Source organism: Delphinus delphis, chromosome 6, assembly GCF_949987515.2.
Source record: "Delphinus delphis chromosome 6, mDelDel1.2, whole genome shotgun sequence".
Lineage (NCBI taxonomy): Eukaryota > Metazoa > Chordata > Mammalia > Artiodactyla > Delphinidae > Delphinus > Delphinus delphis.
In genome coordinates, this window is record NC_082688.1 from 12,654,696 (window position 1) to 12,682,588 (window position 27,893).

Consider the following 27,893-nt stretch of genomic DNA (forward strand, 5'->3'; position numbering starts at 1 on the left):
TATGCTGTTGCTTCCTCCCGTGGGAAGTCCTTTCCTTGTCTAGTCTGGCAACTGCTCTCTTTCTCACCAAGAGTCAGCTCTCTGAGCCTCAGTTGCCTGCTCTGTGAAATGGGGATACACTGCTATTCACCAGGTTGTGTGGAGATTAAAAGTGACAGTGTGAGGAAGGGGCTTAGCTCTGGCACAGGCGTATCGTAGATGCTGTGTAAGATGTGGCTGTAGGCATTACAATGATCTGTTCATGGGTCGGACTCAGCCGCTGCACTACGAGCTCCCTGAAGGTAAGGACTGCATCCTTTGTCTTCTTGTTTTCACTCTCCAACTTGGTCTCCTACCACTAACCCTCTGCTCCCATAATGTGGCACCTCTCAGCATCCCCTGAGTGTGTCACCCGGCTCAAAGGCATGACTTGCTTGTATGTTGAATGAATTGATATTTCAGCTAGACGTGGTGCCTTTAGACCAGCTTTCTGGTGGGAGTTGCCACTGTGGAAAGTATTGAACTGGCCTGGGTAGCTGGTCAACTGGGGATGAGCAGCCCTAAGAGCTGTCAGAAGCGACTTTGGGAAAAGTTTGGTATCCCGGGTGGGAGGAAGTGCTGCTGGAATGTGCTGCTGGAATCAGCCGACCTGATTTGCTTTGTTTCCATTCCAGTTAATAAACACATTTGAAGTTTTGGTGTGGAAGAGACTGGGTAGTCTGAGGCCTGGTGGTGAATTGATACCATTTACTCGCAGTGAAGGAGTAGCGAGCAGGGAGATTACTATGGAGAATTTTGCAAAGCATAATGGAGTTAATTTATAATTGTTGTGGGAGCTCTTTTCCATCAGCTGAATTATGATGGGACGGAGGTGGTTATTTTGTTGTTTGTGTCACCCTTTTGAATTGGAAAGTGGAAAAAGAAAATCATGCTAAATTGGTATCTGATCTTTTCAGAGCTATTTGCTAAATAAACTGGAATTTTAATTAAAACTGCAAGCCAAGAAGTAAATCACTTTAGAAGTTTGTGAAGTTTTTCTTTTTCCTTTGCCTAATATAATTACCACTAATTAAGGTTCTTTACGGGTGGGAAATCAGACACCAGAATAAATAACTGGAGGAGGTTGCTATGGGGCAAGGAAATTATGAAAGGGCTAAGGTTGTCATCTCCTCCTGCTAACATGCGCCTTTTTTCTGTGGTTAAGTTGTTTGGTAACCTTTTTTTTTTTTTTTTTGCGGTACGCGGGCCTCTCACTGTCGTGGCCTCTCCCGTTGCGGAGCACAGGCTCCGGACGCGCAGGCTCAGCGGCCATGGCTCACGGGCCCAGCCGCTCCGCGCCATGTGGGATCTTCTCAGACCGGGGCACGAACCCGTGTCCCCTGCATCGGCAGGCGGACTCTCCACCACTGCGCCACCAGGGAAGCCCCATGGTAACCATTTTGATCTCATTAAAAGTATTATGATCAGAAGCAGAAGCAAAGGTGGACGACAGCCCTCACTGCAGCTCCTCCAGCTTTAATTCATGTGAGTCAATTATAATGAATGGATTTAATAAAAAATACAACATGCTTTGGTGATTAACTCAGCGAACAACACATGGCACGCTTACCGGGAGTATCATATTTGCAGTAACAAAGAAGTGAACAGGAAAAGAAACTTCATAGATCACAAGAATTGCTGCTTCCCAGCAGAAGGTTGTTAATTACTTATCCCCTTGCTGTATTTATTGGCTCTATTAGAGGATGAGTAATTATCGTCTTCCCCGGAAACCCACTGGAGCCAGACGGCGCCTCTTTAAAGTAGAAGTCTCCCCAGAGTGCTAGTTATCCCTGCGGGATCCTCTCCAGTCAGAGTCTCCAACAACCAGGAGCGCGGAGTGGGTGAGACAGGAATGTCAGCCCACGCGGGCACAGGACACGGGTCTCCTTCAAAGTGCAGGGGCTGTCAGAGCAGTTCTCCCTCTTAGAAACGCTGACGTGCTCTCACTCCCCCGTGCCTTCCCCCACCCCTACTTCCAGAGCATCCTTTTTCTCTCGGCTGGGTCATCCCCCCACCCCATCCCCTTTCTCCCAGCCTTGGCTCCCTCTCGGGTCTGGCTGCCCTCAGTCTCTCTCCACCTCCCCTCCGTTCTCCCTCCTAGCAGGGTCTGCACAGCCCTGCTTGAGCACTTCCTGGGCTCTCTTCCACCTGCAGAATCGAGTTCAAGCTCCTCAGCCTGCGCTGTGAGCCCCTCACGATCAGTTGGGCCGTGTGGACCTCTCCAGCTCTGTCTCTCTACTGACCCTGGGCTGCGGGCACTCTGCGCTCTCCCAGACGCCCTCCCTGGCACGCACTTCTCTTTCTCTTCATCTCTGCCTGGCAACAACAACAACTTCACACCCAGCTCAAATGGACCCTCCTTGGTTAAACTTCCCTCACCTGGAGCAGGGGCAGTTGCTCCTTCTGGGCTCTGACACAGCACTTTGTCACACAGAACGTGTTTATCTGTTAGCGATCTGCCTCTACCTGCAGGCTGGCTCTGCATTCCTGGAGCTATGTCTGATTCACTGTTGTTTTTCAAGAAGTGGATTTGTGCAGGGCCAGCCTCTGCTTTCTCTACCATCGGGGAAGACTGGGGACTCTTCCTCTCTGCCCTTCTCACCAGGGGACTTAATTAGGTGACGGACAATCTAAGCAGCCTGCTCTCAATATTCTAAACTGGATTAATTTAGCTCCTACTATGTGCCAGGCTGTTCACAAGCATCCTTTCACTTACGGGGTTGTTTTTCGTCTTTACCATACCTCCTGTGAGGGAGGGTTTGCTAGTCCTCTCTCAGGTGATGAAACTAAGGCCCTTGGTAGTTACCAGGCCTGAGATTTGAATCCAGGTTCCTGAACTCGAGTCAAGGAGCTTTTGTGCATGTACAGGCTTTCGCTAGAGTTAGATGCACACAGGAAGGCCTGCGTGGCTCTAAATGCCCCGAGCTAACGTATGCACGTTAACCTTGGGCTAGTCCTAGAGAACACCCCTGTCCACCAGCTCCTTTGGGTAATATCTTACCAGCCAATAGGTATGGGAAAGGGTGATGGGAAAGGATGGAAGAAAAAAAGGAAACTAGCTTTTGAAAAACACCTACTGTGTGCCAGGCATTGTGTGCCAGGCACAGTGCTGAACACATTATTAATCCATCTAATAACCCAATCACATTTGCCATGATTGTTCCCACTGAGGAAACAGGCTTGGAGTTGCCCCACGTGTGGGCTTTCCCCGCAGCCCCATCCAAAGACGCTGCCATCAGGAAGCTGGCAGGTCCCTCACCAGCACGGGGAGGCCTTTTCTCATCAGCCACATTTTCCACTGGCAGGAGGGAGCCTGGAATCTCCCCGTGGCCCCTCAGTTGGGTCTCTTGTCGTCTGTCTGGGAGGAGAGCGATGCTGCTAGCTGGGATGTGAGCAGCAGAGAAGAGGACTGAACTGGTCTCCCTCTCTCAGGCTCAAAAGGGGCTCCCCTTCTTTTGATACGCTCATACTTGGCAAATAGAACCGTGTTCCATCTGGGCACACCCTTCAGGATTTGGTGGGTTTCCACCAGAATTTTCACCATCGGCTTGCTTTCTCGATTGAAGAAAAGAGTGCTAAATTTTCAGTCCGTCCTTGAAGGGCAATTGCTCAGTCCTTTCATTGTCTTAACTGGCCTTCTTTGGACCCTTCTGTGCTCCATTCTTCCTTGAAGTGTTAATCACAACTTATTTTTTAATAGATGTATGTGCTCAGTTGTTTTTCATAGATTAATCCATCTGTCCATCCATCCAGCATAGTGGAGTTGAATGAGCACAATCTTTGAAAATAGACCAACATGGCTTCAGATTCTGGGTTTACCACTTATTAGCAAAGGGATTGTATTTTTTCATGTCAAAATGGAGGCATATCTGTAAGATACCTGGCACATAATTAAGTGCTCAATAAACAGTAAGTATTCATTGTAAGGTTATACGAGTCTTAAATTACTTCATTCTCCGAATGCTTCCTTTCTCTTGGACCCTGTTCTAAAACTGGAATGGTGTATTCATTATCTATTGCTGCGTAACAAAGTTCCCCCAGTTCAGCATCTTACAATAACACACATCTATGTCACACAGTTTCTGAGGGTTAGGAATCTGAGAGTGGCTTAAAGGGGTTCTGGCTCAGAGCCTCTCATGAAGCCGTAATCAAGCTGTCAGCCAGAACCGTAGTCTCTGAAGACTTGACTGAGGCTGAAGGATCCAATTAGCTCGCTCACATGGCTGTTGGCAGGAGGCTTTTTTTGGGCTGCGTTTTGGGTCTTCGTTGCTGCACGCGGGCTTTCTCTAGTTGTGGTCAGTGGGGGCTACTCTTCGTTGTGGAGTGCGGGCTTCTCACTGCAGTGGCCTCTCTTGTTGCGGAGCACGGGCTCCAGTAGTTGTGGCCAGTGGGCTCTAGAGCGCAGGCTTAGTAGTTGTGGCGCATGGGCTTAGTTGCCCCGAGGCATGTGGGATCTTCCCGGACCAGGGCTCGAACCATTGTCCTCTGCACTGGCAGGCGGATTCTTAACCACTGCGCCACCAGGGAAGCCCTGGCAGGAGGCTTTGATTTCTTACCTCTCCCTGGACTTCCTCAAAGTGAGTGATAATGAGAAGGAGAAGAATAGGAGAGAGAGACAGAGAGATAGAGATCGAGAGAGAGAGAGAGAGAGAGAGAGAGAGGGAGAGAGAGAGAGAGAGAGGAGGGCACAGTCTTTGTATAAAGATGCGCTTCGGAAGTGACATTCCCTTACTTCTGCTGTTGCTACTGGTCACATAGATCAAGCCTGTGACGGTGTGGGAGGAGACTACACAGGGTATGAATTCCAGGAGGCAGGGATCAGTGGAGACCATCTTAGAGACTGCTTCCCACCAGTGGGTAGGTTGGGGAGAGGGCAGAAAGAAGAGTAAAATATCTCTACCCTGAAGCATTCTGTTAGGTGGGGAGGCAGTCATGTAAACATAAACACCCTACAAGGCAGCGGCTGGACCACAGGCATCCACAAAGTGCAGAGGAATCTATTAGCTCTGCTTAAGGGCATCGTGGAAGGCTTCCCAAGCACAGGCCCCCCGTGGCGCTGGTGTTCTTATTCGGGAGCTGTCCTACTGATGCTTGATGTTTGGTTGACATCTTTTTTTATTGAAGTTACTCATTGGGGTGATTTCCTTGGACATTAAAAATAATAACTATCCCATATAACAGCAACTGACTGTTGACAAAGTGCGTTCCCAGGCATTACCTCAGTCTACATAACAGCCCAGGGAGGTAGACAGGTTTTATTGTGGCCATTTTCCTCCATCGTAGATGAGCTGCTGAGGCTTAGAGGGGCAAGGTCAGCGTGTCGAGGTCTCTGGGAGGGGTGTGGTGGGTGAGGGACTTGAGCCAGGGTCTTCCTAGTCCAAGCGTGTTGCTCTGGCTGCTACACCTTCCTTGTGTCCCCCTCCCCTGAGTGTTTGGGGCCCCTCATTTTAAAGCAGTAGTTTGGGTCATCTCCCCCCGAAGAAGCTTTACACATATGTTTGCCCATATCAAAGCTTATTTGCCACTTTTATGCCCAATCACTTGACAGGTTTTCTGTTCACGAAGAAGCATTATGAAGAAAATCGTTCCCAAAGTATAGAAACGTGAATTGTGCTTTCATCAGCATTCACTGTGAAATTGCATTTTGCAAAAATCCCTCGGGAGGGTTTGAACTTGCTCTTTGAGCCGTTAGAAGAGTGACCAGCATATCGGTTCCTCAAGCACGAATGTGCTCAAAGGACGTATGCTCAAGTTCTCATTAGAACTTGGCTATTTTGCAAGGTTTTTTCTTTTTTTTTAAGTCCTTCTGGGCCAGAGGGAAAAGGATTTTGGGTCCACACAGCTATATGCACTCGGGGAGGAACTTCCTTTGTGGCACAGATGGTGGCATGTGGGGTGCAGGGTAGGTTAGTTACTATAGTCCATGAGTGACAAATGACCACCGTAGCAATCAGTTCAAGACCAGTTGTGTGCAGTGGTTAAGAGCCTGGGCCTTGGGAACAGACAGACGTGGATTTGCTCCTGACTCTGCCCCTACCAGCTCTGTGTCCTGGGGAGAGTTATTTAATCTCTCCAAATTTTGGTTTCTTCATCTGTAAGTAGGTTAATAGGAAACCCCTTCTCATGAGGTTGTTGTGAGGATTAAATGAGGTAACATATATAAAGAGTTTAACATAGACATGGAAATAATGCGAGACATGGAAATAAGCATTGCCTAAATGCTAACTTTAATGATGATGGTGATGAAAGTGTATTTGAGTAGCTGCTGTTCACAGGTCCATTTATTCAAGTGTTCATTCATGAAACACGCTGCAGGTGTTGCTAACAATGGTGTCTGTGAACAACTAGGGGCTTCAGGGAGTCTTTGAATTCTCCTAAAATCACATGGAAAATTTTGTGCGTTTGTGTGTTTTCCTGGAGAGGATCTCAAAGTGATTCTTGACCTCACAAAGGTTAAAAATAAAGTCTCTGGCTTGGTGTTAGAGACACACAAGTTTAGGAAGGTGTCTTCATTTTCAAAGAGTCCACGAGTGGGAAAGCAGACAGACTGACAGACGAGCTGCTGCTGAATGACCTGTGAAGGGTGTAAGTGATGGAGGCCCCAGAGAAGGGAGAGCTGGTGAGACAGCTTCATGGATGGTCCAGCTGAGTCAGAAGATCCCAGGCGAAAGGAATGGCATGCAGAAACCCAGGCCACAAAACAGAAAAGTGCTGTACGCTTGATGTCAAAAGTAGTCTGGCAGTAACAGTGCAAGTGCCCGAGGTGTCCATGGCCCAACCTGAAGCAAACGGGGTGGCAGAGGGGAGTTTGGGAAGTGTCTTTGAGACCAGGCTTGGAGCTTTGATGTGGGAAGAGTTGTAAGCGAAAGAGTAACATGGTCAGAGCTTTAAAAAAACATCCCTCTGGGTGTTGAGTAGACAGGAAGGGGAGACTTTGCGGGTGCGGGGAGGGGGAGGGTTGAGCAGGAGGCTGGTGTGGTCCTCATCCCAGTGAGAAGGGAGGCCCCGAATTAAGGCACTGGAGATTAAGGAAGGAGAGGAAACTTAAAAATAAATGAGGAGATAACCCAGAGGACTTGCTGACCAGTGGGATACTGGGGAGGAAGAGGGCATCAGAAGGGCTCTCAGGATTATGCTTCTCATTTTCCTTGGGCCTGAAGCCCACTGGATGCCTGGTTAGACATCACTGGGGACCTGAGACAGTATGTCCAGTTGTTGTGGTCCTGGAAATTTGTAGTGTTATGAGGGACGTAAGGGCTACACATGAAATTATAAGCATGGTACGACGTGCTGAAGGGATCAGCAAGGTGATCACTGAGGACTGCAGTGGCTCCGAAGCTCTCCATGTCATCACGTCTAAGTTCCCATCTTGCTTGACCTCCCAGCCACATTCACACTGTTCCCCTTGCCTGTTAGGGCTCGTGCTCGCACTCTCTCTCTGGTCCCTCTTACTCAGTCTGCCCAGCCAGTCATCCTCTTCCCCCAGGACCGACCTACTGTTCCACGGGGCACCGGGGTACAGGCCCGCGTGGGCGGCCTCTGCCTCAGTCTTCAGTCCCGTCCCACACTCCTTTCCTCTCATCTGCTGTGTTCCAGCCGCCTTGACCTTCCTGCAGGGTTTCCAGTGGGCCCCGCTAAGTCCTGTGTCTGGGCTTTCACACGCTTGTTCTCTCTGCCTGGAACACTCTTCCTTCTCACCCTGTACCTGATCTTCCTTCCAACCTCGGCTCTAATAGCCCTTTCCCAGGAGTGAAGTGACCGTTTAATTTGTTGCCCAAACGGATACATTGGCACAATTAATGTTGACACCGGCACAACAGGCATCGGCTGGAGCTGCCCGGGGCTGGCGGACACGTGGTCTCCTGACTCAGGGTGCCCTTCTCTGACTTTCCGGATGTGCTCAGTCCCCTGGACTCTCCTTGCTCTCTGGGCCTCATCTCACAGCCCTCACCGGGCTTTGTAGTGATACACTGGTGTGACTTGGACTCAACCCTTTCTGCCCATGGACTGTGCGCTCCATGAAGACAGACGTGTTCCCATGTGTCTTTGGCACCTGAGACACATTGTGCCACTAAGTAGGTTCCTCACACTTAATGAGTAAAACACTTAATGTTGAACTCAGATTTGTATTGTTCTGTGGCGCATACAAAGCACTTTCATTTCCATTATCTTGTTTGGTCACTGTTACTACCCGGTGGTTTCCTCATCTCCGTGTACCAAGGACACAGAGGTCCTGTTTACTTAAGCTCTCATAGATAGTAAGTGAACAGAGACAAGTCTAGAACTCTCAGGTCTTCTGACCCCAAATCCAGTGCTTTTTCCAAAAGGGTTTGAAGAAGAGAAAAGGAAAGATGATTCCAAGACTTAGAACCCAGGTAACTGGGAGGATGGTGGTGAACCTGAGAAAAATGGGGACTGGGGAATCTTAGAAGCACTTGTCAATTTTCAATTGCCCCGTGAAAATCCACGCAGCATTCCAGGCTCCAGAGAGCTCAGAATAGAGCCGTGAGTGGCCCCTTAGCCTAGGGGGCGGGGTGTAAGCAGAGAGTTTTGTCGTCGCTGTTGTTTTACTGTAAAATATACACAACATAAAATTCACCATCTTAACCGTCTGTAAGTGTACAGTTCAGTGGCGTTAAATACACGTTGCTGTGCAACCGTCACCACCATCCATCTCCAGAACATTTTCATCTTCTCAAACTGAAACCCTGTACACGTTAAACAATAACTCCCCATCTTCCCTCCCCGCAGCCGCTGGAAACCACCATTCTACTTTGTCTTTGTGAATTTGACTACTCCAGTTACCTCACAGAAATGGAATCATACAACATTTGTCCTTTTGTGTTTGGCTTACTTGACTCAGCATAATGTCTTCAGGGTTCATCTATGTTGTAGCGGGTGTTAAAACTTCATTCCTTCTTGAGGCTGAGCGATAGTACAGTGTGTGTATACTCCACGTTTTCTTTACCTATTGATGGATAATCAGTGGACACTTGGGCTGTTTCTACTTTTTGGCTATTGTGAACAATGCTGCCGTGGACATTTGTGTACCAACATCTGTTTGAATCCCTGATTTCAGTTCTTTGGGGTATATACCCAGAAGAGGAATCGCTGGATCATGTGATAATTTTTGTTTTCCGCAGTGGTTTTTAACATTACCAATGCGCAAGGGTTCCAATTTCTCTACATCCTCATCAGCACTTGTTATTTCCTTTTTATTATTATTTTTATAATAGCTTCCTAATGGGTGTGAAGTGGTTTTGATTTGCATTTTCCTAATAATTAGTGATGTTGAGCATCTTTTCATGTGGTTATTAGCCATTTGTATATCTTCTTTGCAGAAATGTCTATTTAAGTCCTTTGCCCATTTTTTTTTTTTTTTTTTTTTTTTTTGCGGTACGCGGGCCTCTCACTGCTGTGGCCTCTCGCGTTGCGGAGCACAGGCTCCGGACGCGCAGGCTCAGCGGCCATGGCTCACGGGCCCAGCCGCTCCGTGGCATGTGGGATCTTCCCGGACCGGGGCATGAACCCGTGTCCCCTGCATCGGCAGGCGGACTCTCAACCATTGCACCACCAGGGAAGACCCTTTTGCCCATTTTTTAACTGGGTTGTTTTTGTTGAGTTGTAGTTTTTAAAATATATTCAGAATATTAATCCCTTATCAGATTTATGATTTTCAAATGTTTTCTCCCATTCCATGGGTTGCCTTTTTATTCTGTTGACAGTGTCCTTCGATGCAAAAATTTTAATTCTGATGAAGTTCAATTTATTTATTTTTTTCTTTTGTTGTCTGTGCTTTTGTTGTCATATCCAAGAAATCATTGCCAAGTCCAATGTCATGAAAATTATCCCCTATATTTTCTTCTAAGGGTTTCATAGTTTTAGCTTTTATGATTAGGTCTTTGACCCACTCTGAGTTAATTTTTGTGTATGGTGTAAGGTAAGGGTCCAACTTCAACTTTTTGTATGTGGATGTCCAACTTTCCCAACACCAATTGTTGAAAAGACTGTCTTTCCCCCATTGAATAGTCTTGTTATCCTTGTTGAAAAATCATTTGACCATATATGTGAGAGTTTACTTCTGGGTTCTCTATCTTATTCCATTGGTCTATATGTCTGTCTTTACATCAGTACCATACTGTTTTTTAGAAGTTATTTTTATCAGTTTTGATTTAGAGATGATTTAGAGATGCTTTAAGTTCACAGCAAAATAGAGCAGAAGGAACAGAGATTTTTTTCCTTTATAATCACTACCCTCACATATGCACTATCAAAAAAACAGTACACTAAAATGGTACATTTGTTAAAATCAATGAACCTACATTGCAGATTCTTATCACCCAAAGTTCATAGTTCATTAGTGTTCACTTTTGGTGGTGTACATTCTCTGGGTTTAGACAAATGTATAATGACATGTATTCACCATTATGGTATCACGTAGAGTAGTTTCACTCCCCTAAAAATCACCTGTGCTTTACCTATTTATTCCTCCCTCTCTCCTAACCCCTGGCAACCACTGATCCTTGTACTGTCTCTGTAGTTTTGCCTTTTCCAGAATGTCATATAATTGGGAACATACAGTATGTAGCCTTTTCAGATGGGCTTCTTTCACTTAATAATACGCATTTAAGATTTCTCCACGTCTTTTCGTGGCTTGATCATTTCTTTTTAGTGCTGAATAAAATTGCATTGTCTGGCTGTTCCACAGTTTATTTATTCATTCACTTACTGAAGGACATCTTGGTTGCCTCCAAGTCTTGGCAGTTACGGATAAAGCTGCTATAAACATTTGCGTGGAGGATTTTTTGTGGACATACGTTTTTAACTAATTTGAGTAAATGCCAAGGAGCACAATTGCTGGATCATATGGTAAGAGTATGTTTAGTTTTGTAAGAAACCGCCAAACTGTCTTCCAAGGTTGCTGCACCATTTTGCATACCACCAGCAATGGACGAAGAGTTCCTGTTGCTCCACATCCTCTTCAGCGCTTGGTGTTGTTAGTGTTTTGGATTTTGGCCATTCTAAGGTGTGTAGTGGTATCTCATTGTTATCTTATGCACTGTTTTGATTACTGTAGCTTTGTTATACGTTTTGGCATCAGGAAGTGTGACATTTCCAAGATTGTTTTGGCTATTTGGGATCCCTTGATATTCCATATGAATTTTAGGATGGATTTTTCTATTTCTGCAAGAAAAAAAAAATGGTCACTGGAATTTTGGTAGGGATTGCGTTGACTCTATATATCACTTTGAGTAGTGTTGACATCTTAATAATAGGAAATCCAATCCTTGAACATGAGATATCTTTCCATTTATGTGTGTCTTTCATTTCTTTCGGCATCATTTTGTAATTTTCAGTGTACAGGTCTTTGCTTCCTTGGTTAATTCCTAAGTATTTTATTCTTTTTGATGCTATTGTAAATTGAATTGTTTTCTTAAATTGAATTGTTTTCTTAATTTCCTTTTTGGACTGTTCATGGTCAATATATAGAAAAATAACTGATTTTTTTGTATTGATTTTGTATCCAGCAATTTTGCTGAATTCATTTATTATTTCTAACAGTTTGTGTGGTTGTGTGTGTGTGTGTGTGTGTGTGTGTGTGTGTGTGATCTTTAGGATTTTCTACATATAAGATCATGTCATCTGCAAACATCATTTTACTTCCTCCTTTCCAATTTGGATGCTTCTTACTTCTTTTTCTTGCCTATTGCTCTGGCTAGAACTTCCAATACTGTGTTGCACAGAAGTGGCAAAAGTGAGTAGCCCTGTCTCATTCCTGATATTAGAGGAAAAGCTTTCAGTTTTTCACCATTGAGCATGATGTTAGCTGTTTAAGCAGTTTTTAAAAAGATCTTAAAAAGACGTGGGATTATGAAGTCCTGGGACCCACTTAAAATTGTGTTTCTCTGTGTTCTCGGTACCTAGCACAGTGCCTGGCACAAAGAAATTACCGAATAAATTGATTTAGAAAAAGATAGTTTCTCAAAACTGAATGAGCTAAGGGCTCTGAATGAAAGGTTGCTTTAGGAATCATTAAAGTGCCAAGAACTGAAAGGAGATCATAAGAGTGATAAGGAGTCCTCAGTAATCCACTGACATGGAGCACGTGTTGCTCCTGCAGTGTGGGCAGCAAAGCCACTTGGATCTTAGTAAACTTTGCGTGGATAGTCTGCTTTTTAGAGGAACCTCCCTGGTTAAGTTATTTTTCCCTCCTCTATATTAGCACTTAATAGATGGAAGTTGTTAATGCTAATAGAGTGTGTACTATATGTCTCACTTTGGCACAGTTTTGAGATAATGTGAATGATTTAAAGGCCTTGAGTCTGTTTGCCTTCATTTTAATTTGGAATCGTTGGAAAGCATTGAGTCACCACCATTTCATTGCTAATGCTGTGTTCTCTCACTGGAACTCAGCCCTCTCAACTTGGAGCAGATAAAAATTCTGATTAACTGTAGTCTTAGGACGGGAAAATTGGATGATTTTGTTTAATGTGTTGACATTTCTCTTCATTTGGACTTTTAACAAGCAGGTTCTAAATATGAAATAACGTGTCCTCACTCTTTTCCCTTAAGGAGGGTCATCTGAGTTACGCATTTTAAAAATACATTGTGTAAGTGCAGAACTTGTGGAGAGGCAGCAAAATGTAGTAGAAAGAGCAGGCCCTTTGGTCTCAGCGAGGGATTTTCTGGTTGCAAGTAATTGAAACCCTATAGTTTGTGCAAAGGAGATGCATTCTATGAGTATGAGGCTGCCTTACAGGATCCAAGGACAGAAGGAACAGCCGGGCTCAGAAGGGTCTGGGCCGAGGACCTAGAAGCCCTGGGAACTGAGACCACTCAGTCTGTGTTGCCAGGGCCACATGGCCTCATCTCTGCTTTTCTCTCTGCACCTGCTCCTTTCTCCTCTCTCAGCAAACTGGCTGCCTTTGCTTCTCTGTCAGGCTGTGCACACGGCCAAGCACAGCTGCCGGGCTCTGGCTTTTGATCACTTCCAGTGCAAGGGCCAGCAGAGGCTGCCGGGCATCTCTGATTTCCATATTCCTGGAAGAGAGAACCTGGTTATCTCATCGTGAGTCAGAGGACCATTCCTGGTTTGTTCATTCATTCATTCAAAAAGTCTTTGTTGAATGCCAGGAACCATTTTAGGCACTGGGGAATATATCCTGCCCTTGTGGACTGTGTGTGTGTATGTGTGTGTGTGTGTGTGTGTGTGTGTGTGTGTATAAGAGACAAAGGAAGAGAGAGAAAGAGATAGAAAGAGATTGTGAAAGCTCGTTCTGGGGGGACTGGTTTGAATGTTGTGGTCTTCAGATAAAGAGAAGTATGGTTTGGAATTCAGCCCTGCATTCAGTTCTTGACTTTTCCCATTTCCAGCTCTGTGCAGCCTTGGGCATGTTACATTACCCCTCTCAGCCCCAGTTTTCTCATCAGTGAAATGGGCATCATGCTTTCTAGGATGGTTATGGGGATTCTAACAAAAGGGTGCCTCTAAGGTCACTAGTACAGTGCCCGCCACGTAGAATCAGAACTCTGCCTCTCAGCGGTTGTGACCCTGAGACAGTTACTTAGCCTGTCTTAATCTGTTTCTTCCCCTGCAACATGGGAAAGAAGGTCAGCAACTTCACATGCTTATTATGAGCATTAAATCATGTGATGTGTGCCAGGCCGCTGGGAGTTTGTACAGAAGAGACCCTCGGTGCCGGAGCTGCGCTTCTTGTTCCCGTCATTCATCACATTTCCCCTCTTTCTTCTAGTTCCCATTTGGCCGACGCTTGCCTTGTGACATCTACTGGCATGGAGTTTCATTTCACGACAGTGACATATTCTCCGGTCTAGTGAACAAGTTTCCAGGTATCCACTGTTATTGTTGGCATTTAAAAACGTTTCCAGGGCTGAGCCTCAGGGTACGCTCTTCGACAAAAACATAACAGTGTTTAGACATCAAACTGAGGGCTCTTAATTGGGAATGGCTGCCTACACGCTGCCTCAGTGCCGTGACCTTGGGAGGCAAGGTGATCAGGACTTAACTCACCAAGGGTTTTAAGACTGGAGGTTCCAAAACGTAAAAAGACAGGCTCTTCCGGTCTAATTCCACCGGCGGAAGAACATGACTTTCACCTTTTGGATTTCAGATATAATATGGGAGCGTCATGAGGGGACTATATTCTCAAAAGGCAAAAAAAAAAAAAAAAAAAAAAAAAATCCATTTGCACTCACCATAGTTTCTGGAACATTTCAATGACTCAGTGAATGTGGACTCAATACGTCTACGTGTGCGGCTTGCCCAGGTAGACCGTGAGGTCCTGGGAGGGGCCGCGCCTCCTACACTTCTGGATGTTCCCACGGCTCCTACAGTCCTTCCAGGCACACCGAGGCCCTCCGTAACTGCTGTCTCACCTACTGATGGCGAATCAGAGGCAGCCCTAGTTTTATGCCCATTGGAGGGAAAGGAGAAAGCAGGACCTTAAAGCAATAAAATGAACCATTTCCCCTACAGAGTTAGTCTGACATTAATAAAAGCTGCATGTTGCACTAAAATAATAAACAAACAAATAAATAAAATAAAATAGACCATTTCAATTTCTATTTAATATGCAGGAGACGGAAAACAGAAGTACTAAAATTCTGGGACAGTATCACAGAAATGGGGTTCGCAGCTTCCATTTTCTTTAAGTATCGTATTTGCAGGTACCATTTTAAAATCGAAATACACCAGTCTCCATACTGGGAATAGGAGCTGCGGACAGCCTCTGCCTTTAACCTGAAGGCATTGTCTAGTGAGACTATTGTCTACTGAGACTGCAAGGGGGGCTTGGTGCCACACAGGTGTCACAGCCAACACTCCGAGACGCCCCTTCACTCCACTCCCAGCCTCCGCCCTATCACATACCTTTCCGTTTTACTATTAATCTCTACCGCCCTCTTCTGCCATGATTACTATTCATTATTTTGAATGGCTCAGTGAAGAGGCTGGTTAAGTTAAGTGGGCATGTGTAGGGAGAAGGGGACATTTGGTTCATCTGGGTATGATCCCAGCCAGAGGGGTCCCACTTATTTTCAGAAGTTTTAACATAACGGGCACACACCATATAGGATACAATAATATATAATTTTTAAAAAGCACACCACCATGAATCCCATCCTCATTGAACAAAACCACAAGGTGAATATTTCTAGAATTTCTCCCAAACCTTACCCATGTTTATGTATGTTTACGTAGTTGCAGCCAGAGTGTAGTTGTTTTCTCTAGTTGTTTCATTTATGCTTATTTTTAAGAGGAGGATCAACTTATTCTTTTTTTTTGGAATTCCATGCCACGTCTTTAAGAAAATACCTCTCACAAAACCCAATAGCCATACGTTATACATGGTTATGCCATGTCCACTAGCGGGTTTTTCAACTAAGCAAACAGACCACCACGGGCCACCTGGCTCAGCTTTACTTACAAGGATACAGGACAGGAAACACAGCTTGCCAGTCAGTCAGTGTCAGACATTTCTTCTCAGTGGCGTCATGGCAAGGGTTCCAGAGCTAGTCTTTGGCTCCGTAAGTGAAAGCTCAGGTGCAAAGAGACAAGATCCACATTGGTGGATGTGGGTCTCCCTTGACTTAGAAACCCTGTAGGAGCCAATAGCTCACATAGCTCCTCCACAGCACAGCTTCCAGGGTCCCCACCAGGGTCATGCTCAGTTACAAGATTCACTACACTCAGGAAAGCCCGGAGCTGTGGCTCCCTACCAGGTATTTATGCAAGATGACAATAAGGGATCACTTTAACCATATGCTTTGTTGTCTAGTCATACAGCTAACTTTCTCCCTTTATTGGTTTCCTGGGGAACAGAGCTAGAAAATTAACCCAAGGTCAGATTGGTTCTTAGAGGAGAAAGTGTTTTGTCAGAGAATAAGGAGCACTCTTGCAGCCAGGGTCCTTGCACAGTTTAATGGGATAGCTATTATTTTCTCTGTCTTGCTGCTCATAAAAGATGACGTTTGATGCCACTAAAAGAGCTTATTGGGATATTGGGAGAACATAATTTGGAAGAGAACAACTCTTTGAATGTGGACAGAGTTCCCAAGACATGAATTATCAAATGAGGCTTCACTGACATGTTCCCTATTTGCTCACGCCTCATCTGGTGGCCGAGAGTCGGAAGGAAGGAGTCGCTATAGCTCTACATTTGGGACGCAAATAGAAATACAGAAAAAAATACACTCAAAGGGCTAGTTTCGTTAAAGGTGATATAAGAATATTCATTCTAAAGAAGCACATTTGCCCCATCTCACGTTCCATGTGCCAGTGACAGGTACGTACAATTTTCCACTTTACTAACAGCAATTAATTAGCTCCAATGACAAAGCAGGCCTGTAGGCAGTGGGCCAGGGCCGCCACACTCTGCCCTGTGAAAGACAGCAATCCTTAGTGATGGGGTGATTCCAGAATGGTCTGTCCTTTGGCCCCATTGGTGTCCACGCTTATCTGCTGTCTGTGATATATCCCATTATTCTGAAGATGCATTTTGTATGCACTGTGTATTACTTAGAGCAAGTTCTAGTGGACGTGCCAGGCAAGGATAAACACTTCACATGCTGAATAAACTGAAAACTTTTGGATACGCATATGGAAGTAATTTATTTTGTTCGTGTCAGCACGTTAGATTTTAGCCACTTTTCTATGGGCAATTTCCTTCAAGATATGTTATTATATCTTAACTGATGAATTAAGACTTTCACTAAAAATAATCTGATTTAGATATGTCTTTGCCTTAAGAAAGCCTAGAACCATCAATTCTCAGCTTCGCAAGCAACAGTTTTTTTTGCTGAGTTTCCGGGCCTGAGATGTATGGCACCACGTGGCGGGTGGTGCCTGAGAGCCCACCCTGAGGAGGGGACTTTGTCAGAGGAGGAGGGGGCTCCAGCGAGGGATCTCTGGGGACAGCCATCTGCCAAGCACTGGTCTGGGCTAGGGATACAAAAACAAGGAGAAAAGCACGTAAAGAGAGAAGGCAAATACAAAATAAAAATAAGCACCATGCCAGAGGGATGCTGTGCGAATGTGGAACAAGGGCACGTGACCTAACCCAGATTTGCTTGGGGGGGCAGGCAGGGCAAGAGATCCTGGAAAAGAGGATTGAATGTGAACTGAGCCTCCAGGGATGGATGGGCCTGTCCCCCTTGCAAATCAAGGGAGCAGATGGGGTGCAAAGGCATGGAAAGCTTTGCACGTTGCTCGTTCAGCAAAGGGCACGTGGCCCATGCTAGTTAGAAAGGGTCAAGTTTGATAGGGCGGTGGAGAGGTGAAAGGCAGGGCCCAAACTTCACCGGGAGCCACTGAGAAATTTCTAAGCTAGAGAGTGACGTGGCCCAGCCTGCAGTTTGGAAAGATCTGCCAGAGGGAATGCATTGGAGGCAGGGGTGCAGGTCGGGGGTTTGGGGTGGAAAGGCTGAGAGAGGAAACAGCTAAGAGGCCACTGCAGTATCCAGGATCTGAAAGTATCAATGTTTGCTTGTTGTTTGGTGGTTTTAATGTGTTTTTGCCAAGAATTATTGTTATAAATGATACTTGGGTTGAATAGCACTCCCAACATAGCTCAGATTGTGTGTTTGATTTGTTTTGTTTTGTCTTAAATTGGGCTAAGTAGGCCTGTGTGGGCAAGCCTGAGATCAGACTCCTGTGTAACACCAATGGGCCGAGACCACCCGAGGCCCTGGGACTCCAGCGAGGCAGACAGAAGAACCCAGGCCCAGAAGCAGTGGCAGGAGGCAAGCTCTTGGGTGAGAAGCTGCAGCCTGAGTTAGGGGCTTTCCCCAACCGACAGGGGAACGGCCACAATAGGGACATCTAGGAACAGACCTTCTTGAGAAGTGCAGGTAGACAGTCAGCCTCAAAAGAACCTGTTAGTATAGCAGGAGCCCAGCCAGTGGGCTCAAGTCACACGAGGACTCCAGCCCTTGCAGGGGAGGCTTAGGGGGAACAGAGGAGGAACATCGGAGACTGCAGGGCAAAGGCGTCGCTGAGGCAGCCACTCAGGCACCAGGAGCTAAGGACCGGTGACCAAACTTTGGGGACAGGCAACAGAGCCTCAGAGAAGTAATTAAAATCCTCCTTATCTAACTGGACTACAAAGAAAGGGTCCAAGCTCCCCAAAGGGGAGCTAATGGTTGGACCTAGAGCTTCTGCCTCAGGTCAGAATGGGTCCCAGAGCCTCGGGCAGGGGTCGCAGGGAGGGGTCACGTGCTGCAGCTGCTTGGAGAAGGTAGACAGAGTGTGGAGCCAGCATGGCCTGACAGTGACCTCCCTCTTTACAGATTTACTCTGGAAGCATATGCCCTGGAGCAGCTGCTCTTGTCCGCATCTTACTGAGAGATGACAGAGCGCACATCTCCCTCTGAGCCCCTGCCAGAGGCAGGGATGCTTGCAGCCACCACATGGGGGCTCGTGAGGGCTCAGAGATGCTTCCCCTGCAGCTTAAAGATGGCGGAGGAACAAAGGCGTCAGTAAAAGTGGATTGAGGGAGGTTGACACTGCTGCCTTCCAGAGACAGGCATTGAGGCAGGGTTCGGGGTGAGCCGTCTACAGCCTGTGGGAAAGGTAGCCAGTGGCTTGAAGGGATGCTTCTTAAGTTGGCTGGGTTTTGTAGAGAACTGTCTGGAGACAGACGCAGATGTAAACTCAGAAACAGATCTGTTAGCCGGCATGGGGGCTGGTGAGCCGCATGACAAAAGGAGCCACTGCGGATTTAAAATGAATACTTACTCCATCTGCTGGACCTTGGTTTTCACAAAGCTTCTCTGGAGCATTCGAACCACGCTCCTGTACTCACAGCACTCCTGTGTGTGTTATGTGAGTCCTTCTGACCCGCCGAGGGATTCCTGAAAGCAAACCTTCTCCTGTCACATGGCCATTAAAGGTCGGACAATACCACAGCACTGTTTGGCCAGGGAGCATCACGTATTTGCTGTAAGGTGCTGTGTTGCACTCAGTTAAGCAGGTTTTTAGTTTAATACTATAACTAAAATGTGAAACACAACTAAAACATTTCCAAAGAAGTTGGAATTTCGTGTACTTTGCGTTCAGCTCCAGTGTTTGTAACTCAAAAATTCTAATCTCATGGGGGAATAAAAGGAAATAGCTCTAATTTTTGGACTCATACTGATTTCTTGGGAAGTTCAGAAAAGTGTCCTCAGTGAGTTTCCTCTAATATCAGAGAAGCCCTGTTAGAGCACAGTTTATTAGTGCCTTTAAAGCTCCTTTATTTCTTTTTTAATCTTCTCTGTCTCCTTCTAAACAAGAACTAACAACCTAGGCACTGACATCTTGAAGTTGCCATCTTTTAGATTTTTATTGCTCTTTTTAATATGCTGAGGGAAGCAAGAAGTAGATTATTAAAGCCTTCATTCTCAGTGTTCACCCTTTGCTTCCTGAACGTAGTTTAGAGAAACCTCATGCATTCTGACTTTGCTCATTTGCAATGCAGTAATTTGGACCTGCCAAGCTGACTTGGAACTTTGTACTTTCTATTAAAAATGACTTTGCTAGCAAATTTCTAGTTATTGATGGAACTGTGTGGCCCCTTTCAGGGTGAAGGCCATTTTTAGTCTCCATTTTTTTGAGCAGTGATATTTGCCTTAAGAAATAAGCATGCTAAAATTTTAAATAATTTTTACCTATTTGCCTAAAATTTGCTAAGATATATACTCCGTTTCTTTTCTTGTCAGCATTTCTAAAGATGTGACAAGGAAAAAAACTACCATTCTTCTAAAATGTTTCGTAAGTGAGACATTTCCATCCCCTCTGGGCAAATTAATGAGATATGATCAATGTCAGTTTCAGTACTCATAACTGAAGAACTCCTACAGATTCCATTTTTTCCCCTTAAACTATAAATTACGCTGTGCTAACCTCTCCACTTCGTGTCCTTATTTCAAGGAGACAGATGTTCTGCTGAAAGGTGTGTATTTTTCTGTTTTATTCCTTTAATACTCATGAAAGATTAAAACAAAGCAACTTAATTAAGCTTCTCATAATGTAACCAGAGTCCACTAGTTAATATTCTCCAGGGTATAAGATGGAAGGAATCCCAGAGGTATGCGTGGTGGCCCAGAATTAGAGCGGATATTAAGTTTCAAGTGCAAGATATAAATTCTTCTCTTTATTTGTTATCTAGGGGCTGACAAAGAGTGGAATAATAAACTAGGTGGAAACTCATTCTTTTAAACTGATGCTTCATTTTTATGAGAAAAAAATATCCATCTATTCCCTCAAGTTTTTCATTAATTTGCTAGGTCTTTCCAAACCATGAATCACTGCTGTGGGGAACCACTCAGACCTTTTTTTAAAATCCTGTCTGGAAAGGTGAATATGTCCGGTGGGTGGTTTTAAAAGTCCCCACTTACGGCTGTTTTATAGCTAGTGGCCCACTGTTGTTAAAACCGCACAACTTCTCTTCTCCCCAGGCATGACGGAGATGGTGCGTAAAATTACTCTGAGCAGAGCAGTGAGAATCATGCAGAATCTCTTTCCTGAGGAGTACAACTTCTACCCTCGCTCGTGGATTCTGCCCGACGAGTTCCAGCTCTTTGTGGCTCAGGTAGGTGGCACTCCGTCCCCATGACCCTTGAATTCTATGATGGTTGCAACTTGGTCCTGGGTCCTGTGTGCTGGGAGCTGGGGCAAGGGGTCCCCAGGAAGCTGAGACTGGTTTAGGGGGTTCCTTAACAGGACACAGCAGGTGTTGCCGCGATCAAGGCAGCTTGCAGAGTTGAACGGGTAGGATGACAGGCAGGTAAACTGAAGAAGTGGGTCCTGACACCAGGAGACAGGCCTGAGGATGGTGTCAGGAGCTAGATCATGGGGTCAGGGCGTCTGCAGAGCCAGGGAGTCAGACCTGGAGCAGAGTGTTGAGTCCACACGCGGACTGGGGCTGTTAGGGTGAATCCCAGAAGTGTGGTCTCCCTGGCATCTCGTGGCGTGAAATGTGGGAGGTTGGGCTCTCATTCAAGACCACTGAGTAGGTCTGACAAACTGAGGGGGAAACCTTCTAAGTGTCCTGCTTTAAATTTGTTCCAGAATCAATTTTCAAATGACCCATTCCATATCCAAACAGTAAACAAAAACAGCTTGAAGTGGTAATTTTGAAAAGGAAGCTCTCTATGGAATGGTAGTCACGTGGGTCTGTACACATTTCTTAAAATTCTTCGAATTATCGACTTGAAATGGGTACGTTTTTTTGTATGCAAATTATGTGCACAGTTAATTAAAAAAAAATAAACAATCAGCTGGTCCCTATACTCGATCTCCCACTTCTGTGGCTTTGCTCACACCACTGTCGCTACGTGGAATAACTTTCTGTCCCATTTCTACAACTGTTTATTTAAGTATTCTGCAAGACTGAGTTTAAATGAGATAGATACCGACTGTGTCTTCAAAATCAGATAAGTTAGAAGAGCATTGCTATCATCCCCAGAAGTTCCTCTGTGCCTTTTTGCCATCATGCCTCACAACCCCCAGCCCAGGCAACTGCTGATCTGCATTCTCATTATAGATTAGTTCTGCCTGTTGAAGAAATTCATATAAATGGAATCATACAGTATGTACTCTCTTGAGTCTTTTTTTTTTTTTTGAGAATTATGTTTTTGAGCTTCATCCATGTTTGTTGTGTCAGTAGTTTGTATTTTTATTGCTGAATAGTGTTCCATTATGAATATACCCTAACTTATTTATCCATTCACCAAAGGATGGGCAACTGGGTTATTTCCAGTTTGAGGTTATTATAAATAAAGCTGCCATGACTATTCATATGCAGGTCATACACCCTTCATCTAGCTTCTCTTAATATTAACATCTTGTATAATTACTGAAACTGGGAAATTAACATTGATATAGTCTTACTAAATAATCTACACACCTTGTTTACATTTTTCCTGTTGTCCTACTAATGACCTTTTTCTGGTACAGCATCCACCCCATGTTCCCTCATTGCCTTTAGTTTTTATTTCTCCTTATTTGGTCTCCTCTGAGCTGTAACATTTCCTCAGTCTGCCTTTGTCTTTCATGACCTTGATTCTTTTGAAGAGTACTGACCCGTTATTTCCTTAAGAGTGTCACTCAACTTGGTTCTGTCTGATTTTTCTCATGATTAAATTCAGATTACACATTTTTGGTAGAATACCACAAAAGTGATGCTGTGACCTTCTCAGTGCAGCATATCAGGAGAGATACACGATGTCAAGATGTCTTAATTCTGGTGATGTTAAGATTGATCCCTTAGTTAAGGTAGTATCTGCTAGGTTTCTCGACTATAAAGTTACTACTTTTCCCTTTGTAATCATTAAGTATCTTATGGGGAGATACTTTGAGACTATGCAGATAGCTTATTTGTCTCATAATTTTTTAAAAAACAGCTTTAACTAAGGTACAGTTAAACTGCAAATATTTAAACTTTGCAGCTTGCTATGTTTTGATATATATATAAAACCCCATAAAACCATCATCACAATGAAGATAATGGACATATCCATCACCCGCAATGTTTCCTCACATCCATTTATAATCCTTTTGTCCCTCTCCTCCCTGCCCTCTACCTTCCACTGCCAGGCAACCGTGGATGTGTTTTCAGTCAAGATCAGTTTGCACTTTCTAGAATTTTATATAAACGGAATCATACAGCAGATACTTTTCTGCGTGTGCTGGGGGTGGGAGGGGTCTGGCTTCTTTCACTCAACATGTTTTGAGATTCATCCGTATTGTTTCATAAATAATTCATTCCTTCTTATTCCTAAGGGGTGTTCCATGAAATGTATTTACCACAGTTTGCTTATACCGTCGATTGCTGCTGGACCTCTGGATTGATTCCAGTGTTTAGCTGTTACAAATAGAGATAATATGAACATTCATGTATAAGTCTTTGCGTGAACATATGTTTTCATTTCTCTGGAGTAAATGCATAGGAATAGAATGTCTGGATCGTATAGTAGGTGTCCATTTAATTTTAAAGAAAGTACCGATCGTTTTCCAAAGTGGGTTGTGCCATTTTGTATTCCCATCAGCAACTATGACCATTCTGGTTCTTCCACATCCTTGCCGACTCTTGGTAACAGTCAGTCTTTTTAATTTTAGCCATTCTGACAGGTGTGTGGTGGCTTCTCATTGGTTTTAATTTGTATTTTCCTAATTATTAATGATGTTGGGCTTCCCTGGTGGCGCAGTGGTTGAGAATCTGCCTGCCAGTGCAGGGGACACGGGTTCGAGCCCTGGGCCGGGAAGATCCCACATGCCGCGGAGCAACTAGGCCTGTGCACCACAACTACTGAAGCCCGCGTGCCACAGCTACTGAAGCCAGCATGCCTAGAGCCCGTGCTCCGCAACAAGAGAAGCCACCACAATGACAAGCCTGTGCACCGCAACGAACTGCAGCTAGAGAAAGCCCACACACAGTAATGGAGACCCAATGCAGCCAAAAATAAATAAATAAATTTATTTTTTAAAAATGGTGTTGAGCGTCTGTTTATGTGCTTATTTGCCATCCAAATATATTCTTTGATGAAATGTCTATTCACATCTTTCACCCATTTAAAAAATTGAGTTATTTTTATTGTTGAGTTTTGAGAGTTCTTTATATATTTTGAACACAAGTATTCATCAGATATACCAACTGCAAATATTTTCTCCCAGTCTGTGCCTTGTCTTTTCATCCTTTCAGCAGTATCTTTTGAAGAGCAAGTTCTAAATTCTGATGGATCAGTTAATTGATTTGTTCTTATATGGATCATGCTTTTGGTGTCATATATCAGGAATCTTTACCTAACCCAAGTTCACAAAGATGTTCTCTTATGTTTTCGTCTCCAAGTTTATAGTTTTAAGTCTAGGTCTATGATTTGTTTTGAGTTAGTTTTTTAATATAATGTGAGGTATGGATTCACTTTTTCTTGTTTGTTTGTTTTACATGAGATATCAAATAGCTTCAGAAATGTTTGATGAGAATACTAACCTTCCCCCCATTGCCTTTGCACTTATGTTGAAAACAGTTGCTCAAACATGTGTTGGGTGTATTTCTGAATTCTCTACTCTATTCTATTGGTATATTTGTCAATGTTGATGCCAATACCTCACTGTCTTTGTTATTACAGCTTTATAAGGAGTCTTGAAATCATGTAGTGAAAGTCCTCCAACTTTGTACTCCTTTTTCAAAGTTGTCTTGGCCATTATAGTCTTTTGATCTGCCTTGTGAATTTTATTTATTTTTATGTTTTTTGAATTTTATTTTATTTATTTTTTTATACAGCAGGTTCTTATTAGTCATCCATTTTATACACATCAGTGTATACATGTCAATCCCAATCGCCCAATTCATCACACCACCACCCCCACGCCCCCACCGCTTTCCCCTCTTGGTGTCCATACGTTTGTTCTCTACATCTGTGTCTCAACCTCTGCCCGGCAAACCGGTTCATCTGTACCATTTTTCTAGGTTCCACATATATGCGTTAATGTACGATGTTTGTTTTTCTCTTTCTGACTAACTTCACTCTGTATGACAGTCTCCAGATCCATCCATGTCTCCACAAATGACCCAATTTCGTTCCTTTTTATGGCTGAGTAATATTCCATTGTATACATGTACCACATCTTCTTTACCCATTCATCTGTCGATGGGCATTTAGGTTTTTTCCATGACCTGGCTCTTGTAAATAGTGCTGCAATGAACATTGGGGTGCATGTGTCTTTTTGAATTATGGTTTTCTCTGGGTATATGCCCAGTAGTGGGATTGCTGGATCATATGGTAATTCTATTTTTAGTTTTTTAAGGAACCTCCATACTGTTCTCCATAGTGGCTGTATCAATTTACATTCCCACCAACAGTGCAAGAGGGTTCCCTTTTCTCCACACCCTCTCCGGCATTTGTTGTTTGTAGATTTTCTGATGATGCCCATTCTAACTGGTGTGAGGTGATACCGCATTGTAGTTTTGATTTGCATTTCTCTAATAATTAGTGATGTTGAGCAGCTTTTCATGTGCTTCTTGGCCATCTGTATGTCTTCTTTGGAGAAATGTCTATTTAGGTCTTCTGCCCATTTTTGCATTGGGTTGTTTGTTTTTTAATATTGAGCTGCATGAGCTGTTTATATATTTTGGAGATTAATCCTTTGTCCGTTGATTCATTTGCAAATATTTTCTCCCATTCTGAGGGTTGTCTTTTCGTCTTGTTTATGGTTTCCTTTGCTGTGCAAAAGCTTTGAAGTTTCATTAGGTCTCATTTGTTTATTTTTCTTTTTATTTCCATTACTCTAGGAGGTGGATCAAAAAAGATCTTGCTGTGATTTATGTCAAGGAGTGTTCTTCCTATGTTTTCCTCTAAGAGTTTTATAGTGTTCGGTCTTACATTTAGGTCTCTAATCCATTTTGAGTTTATTTTTGTGTATGGTGTTAGGGAGTGTTCTAATTTCATTCTTTTACATGTAGCTGTTCAGTTTTCCCAACACCACTTATTGAAGAGGCTGTCTTTTCTCCATTGTATATCCTTGCCTCCTTTGTCATAGATTAGTTGAACATAGGTGCGTGGGTTTATCTCTGGGCTTTCTGTCTTGTTACATTGATCTATGTTTCTGTTTTTGTGCCAGTACCATATTGTCTTGATTACTGTAGCTTTGTAGTATAGTCTGAAGTCAGGGAGTCTGATTCCTCCAGCTCTGTTTTTTTTCCCCTCAAGACTGCTTTGTCTATTCAGGGTCTTTTGTGTCTCCATACAAATTTTAAGATTTTTGTTCTAGTTCTGTAAAAAATGCCATTGGTAACTTGATAGGGATTGCATTGAATCTGTAGATTGCTTTGGGTAGTATAGTCATTTTCACAATATTGATTCTTCCAATCCAAGAACGTGGTATATCTCCCCATCTGTTGGTATCATCTTTGATTTCTTTCATCAGTGTCTTATAGTTTTCTTCATACAGGTCTTTGGTCTCCCTAGGTAGGTTTATTCCTAGGTATTTTATTCTTCTTGTTGCAGTGGTAAATGTGAGTGTTTCCTTAATTTCTCTTTCAGATTTTTCATCATTAGTGTATAGGAATGCAAGAGATTTCTGTGCATTAATTTTGTATCCTGCAACTTCACCAGATTCATTGATTAGCTCTAGCAGTTTTCTGGTGGCATCTTTAGGATTCTCTATGTATAGTATCATGTCACCTGCAAACAGTGACAGTTTTACTTCTTTTCCAATTTGTATTCCTTTTTTTTCTTTTTCTTCTCTGAGTGCTGTGGCTAAAACTTTCAAAACTATGTTGAATAACAGTGGTGAGAGGGGACATCCTTGCCTTGTTCCTGATCTTGGAGGAAATGCTTTCAGTTTTTCACCATTGAGGATGATGTTTGCTGTGGGTTTGTCATATATGGCCTTTATTATGTTAGGTAGGTTTCCTCTATGCCCACTTTCTGGAGAGTTTTTATCATAAACGGGCATTGAATTTTGTCAAAAGCTTTTTCTGCATCTATTGAGATGATCATATGGGTTTTATTCTTCAGTTTGTTAATATGGTGTATCATATTGATTGATTTGCGTATATTGAAGAATTCCATCCCTGGGATAAATCCCACTTGATCATGGTGTATGATCCTTTTAATGTGCTGTTTGATTCTGTTTGCTAGTATTTTGTTGAGAATATTTGCATCTTTATTTGTCAGTGATATTGGTCTGTAATTTTCTTTTTTTGTAGTTTCTTTGTCTGGTTTTGGTATCAGGGTGATGGTGGCCTCATAGAATGAGTTTGGGAGTGTTCCTTCCTCCGCAATTTTTTTGAAGAGTTTGAGAAGGATGGGTGTTAGCTCTTCTCTAAATGTTTGATAGAATTCGCCTGTGAAGCCTTCTGATCCTGGACTTTTGTTTGTTGGAAGATTTTTAATCACAGTTTCAATTTCATTACTTGTGATTGGTCTGTTCATATTTTCTATTCCTTCCTGGATCAGTCTTGGAAGGTTATACCTTTCTAAGAATTTGTCCATTTCTTCCAGGTTGTCCATTTTATTGGCATACAGTTGCTTGCAGTAATCTCTTAGGATGCTTTGTGTTTCTGCAGTGTCTGTTATAACTTTTCCTTTTTCATTTCTAATTTTATTGATTTGAGTCCTCTCCCTCTTTTTCTTGATGAGTGTGGCTAGTGGTTTATCAATTTTGTTTATCTTCTCAAAGAACCAGCTTTTAGTTTTATTGATCTTTCCTATTGTTTTGTTTCTATTTCATTTATTTCTGCTCTGATCTTTATGATTTCTTTCTTTCTGCTAACTTTGGGTTTTGTTTGTTCTTCTTTCTCTAGTTCCTTTAGGTGTAAGGTTAGGCTGTTTATTTGAGATTTTTCTTGTTTCTTGAGGTAGGCTTGTATAGCTATAAACTTCCCTCTTAGAACTGCTTTTGCTGCATCCCATAGGTTTTGGATTGTCGTGTTTTCATTGTCATTTGTCTCTAGGTGTTTTTTGATTTCTTCAGTGATCTCTTGGTTATTTAGTAATGTATTGTTTAGCTTCCATGTGTTTGTGTTTTTTACGTTTTTTTCCCTGTAATTCATTTCTAATCTCAAAGCATTGTGGTTAGAAAAGATGCTTGATATGATTTCAATTTTCTTAAATTTACTGAGGCTTGATTTGTGACCCAAGATGTGATCTATCCTGGAGAATGTTCCGTGCGCACTTGAGAAGAAAATGTAATCTGCTGTTTTTGGATGGAATGTCCTATAAATATCAATTAAATCTATCTTTAAAGCTTCTGTTTCCTTATTTATTTTCATTTTGGATGATCTGTCCATTGGTGTAAGTGAGGTGTTAAAGTCCCCACAATATTGTGTTACTGTTGATTTCCTCTTTTATAGCTGTTAGCAGTTGCCTTATGT

The 27,893-nt window shown here is 43.5% G+C and overlaps 1 protein-coding gene across 4 annotated transcripts in view; it reads left to right on the forward strand.

Moving 5' to 3' along the window:
• TTLL11 (tubulin tyrosine ligase like 11) overlaps nucleotides 1-27,893 on the forward strand; it is a 270,093-nt gene that overhangs the window by 36,917 nt on the left and 205,283 nt on the right. For 3 of the 4 annotated variants that reach the window (XM_060014202.1, XM_060014203.1, XM_060014204.1), the window contains exons 2-3: nucleotides 13,773-13,869; nucleotides 20,473-20,606. In XM_060014202.1, the coding sequence (XP_059870185.1) occupies nucleotides 13,773-13,869; nucleotides 20,473-20,606 (231 nt within the window). The remainder of the gene's footprint in view (nucleotides 1-13,772; nucleotides 13,870-20,472; nucleotides 20,607-27,893) is intronic. The other variant, XM_060014205.1, reaches the window with a different exon arrangement.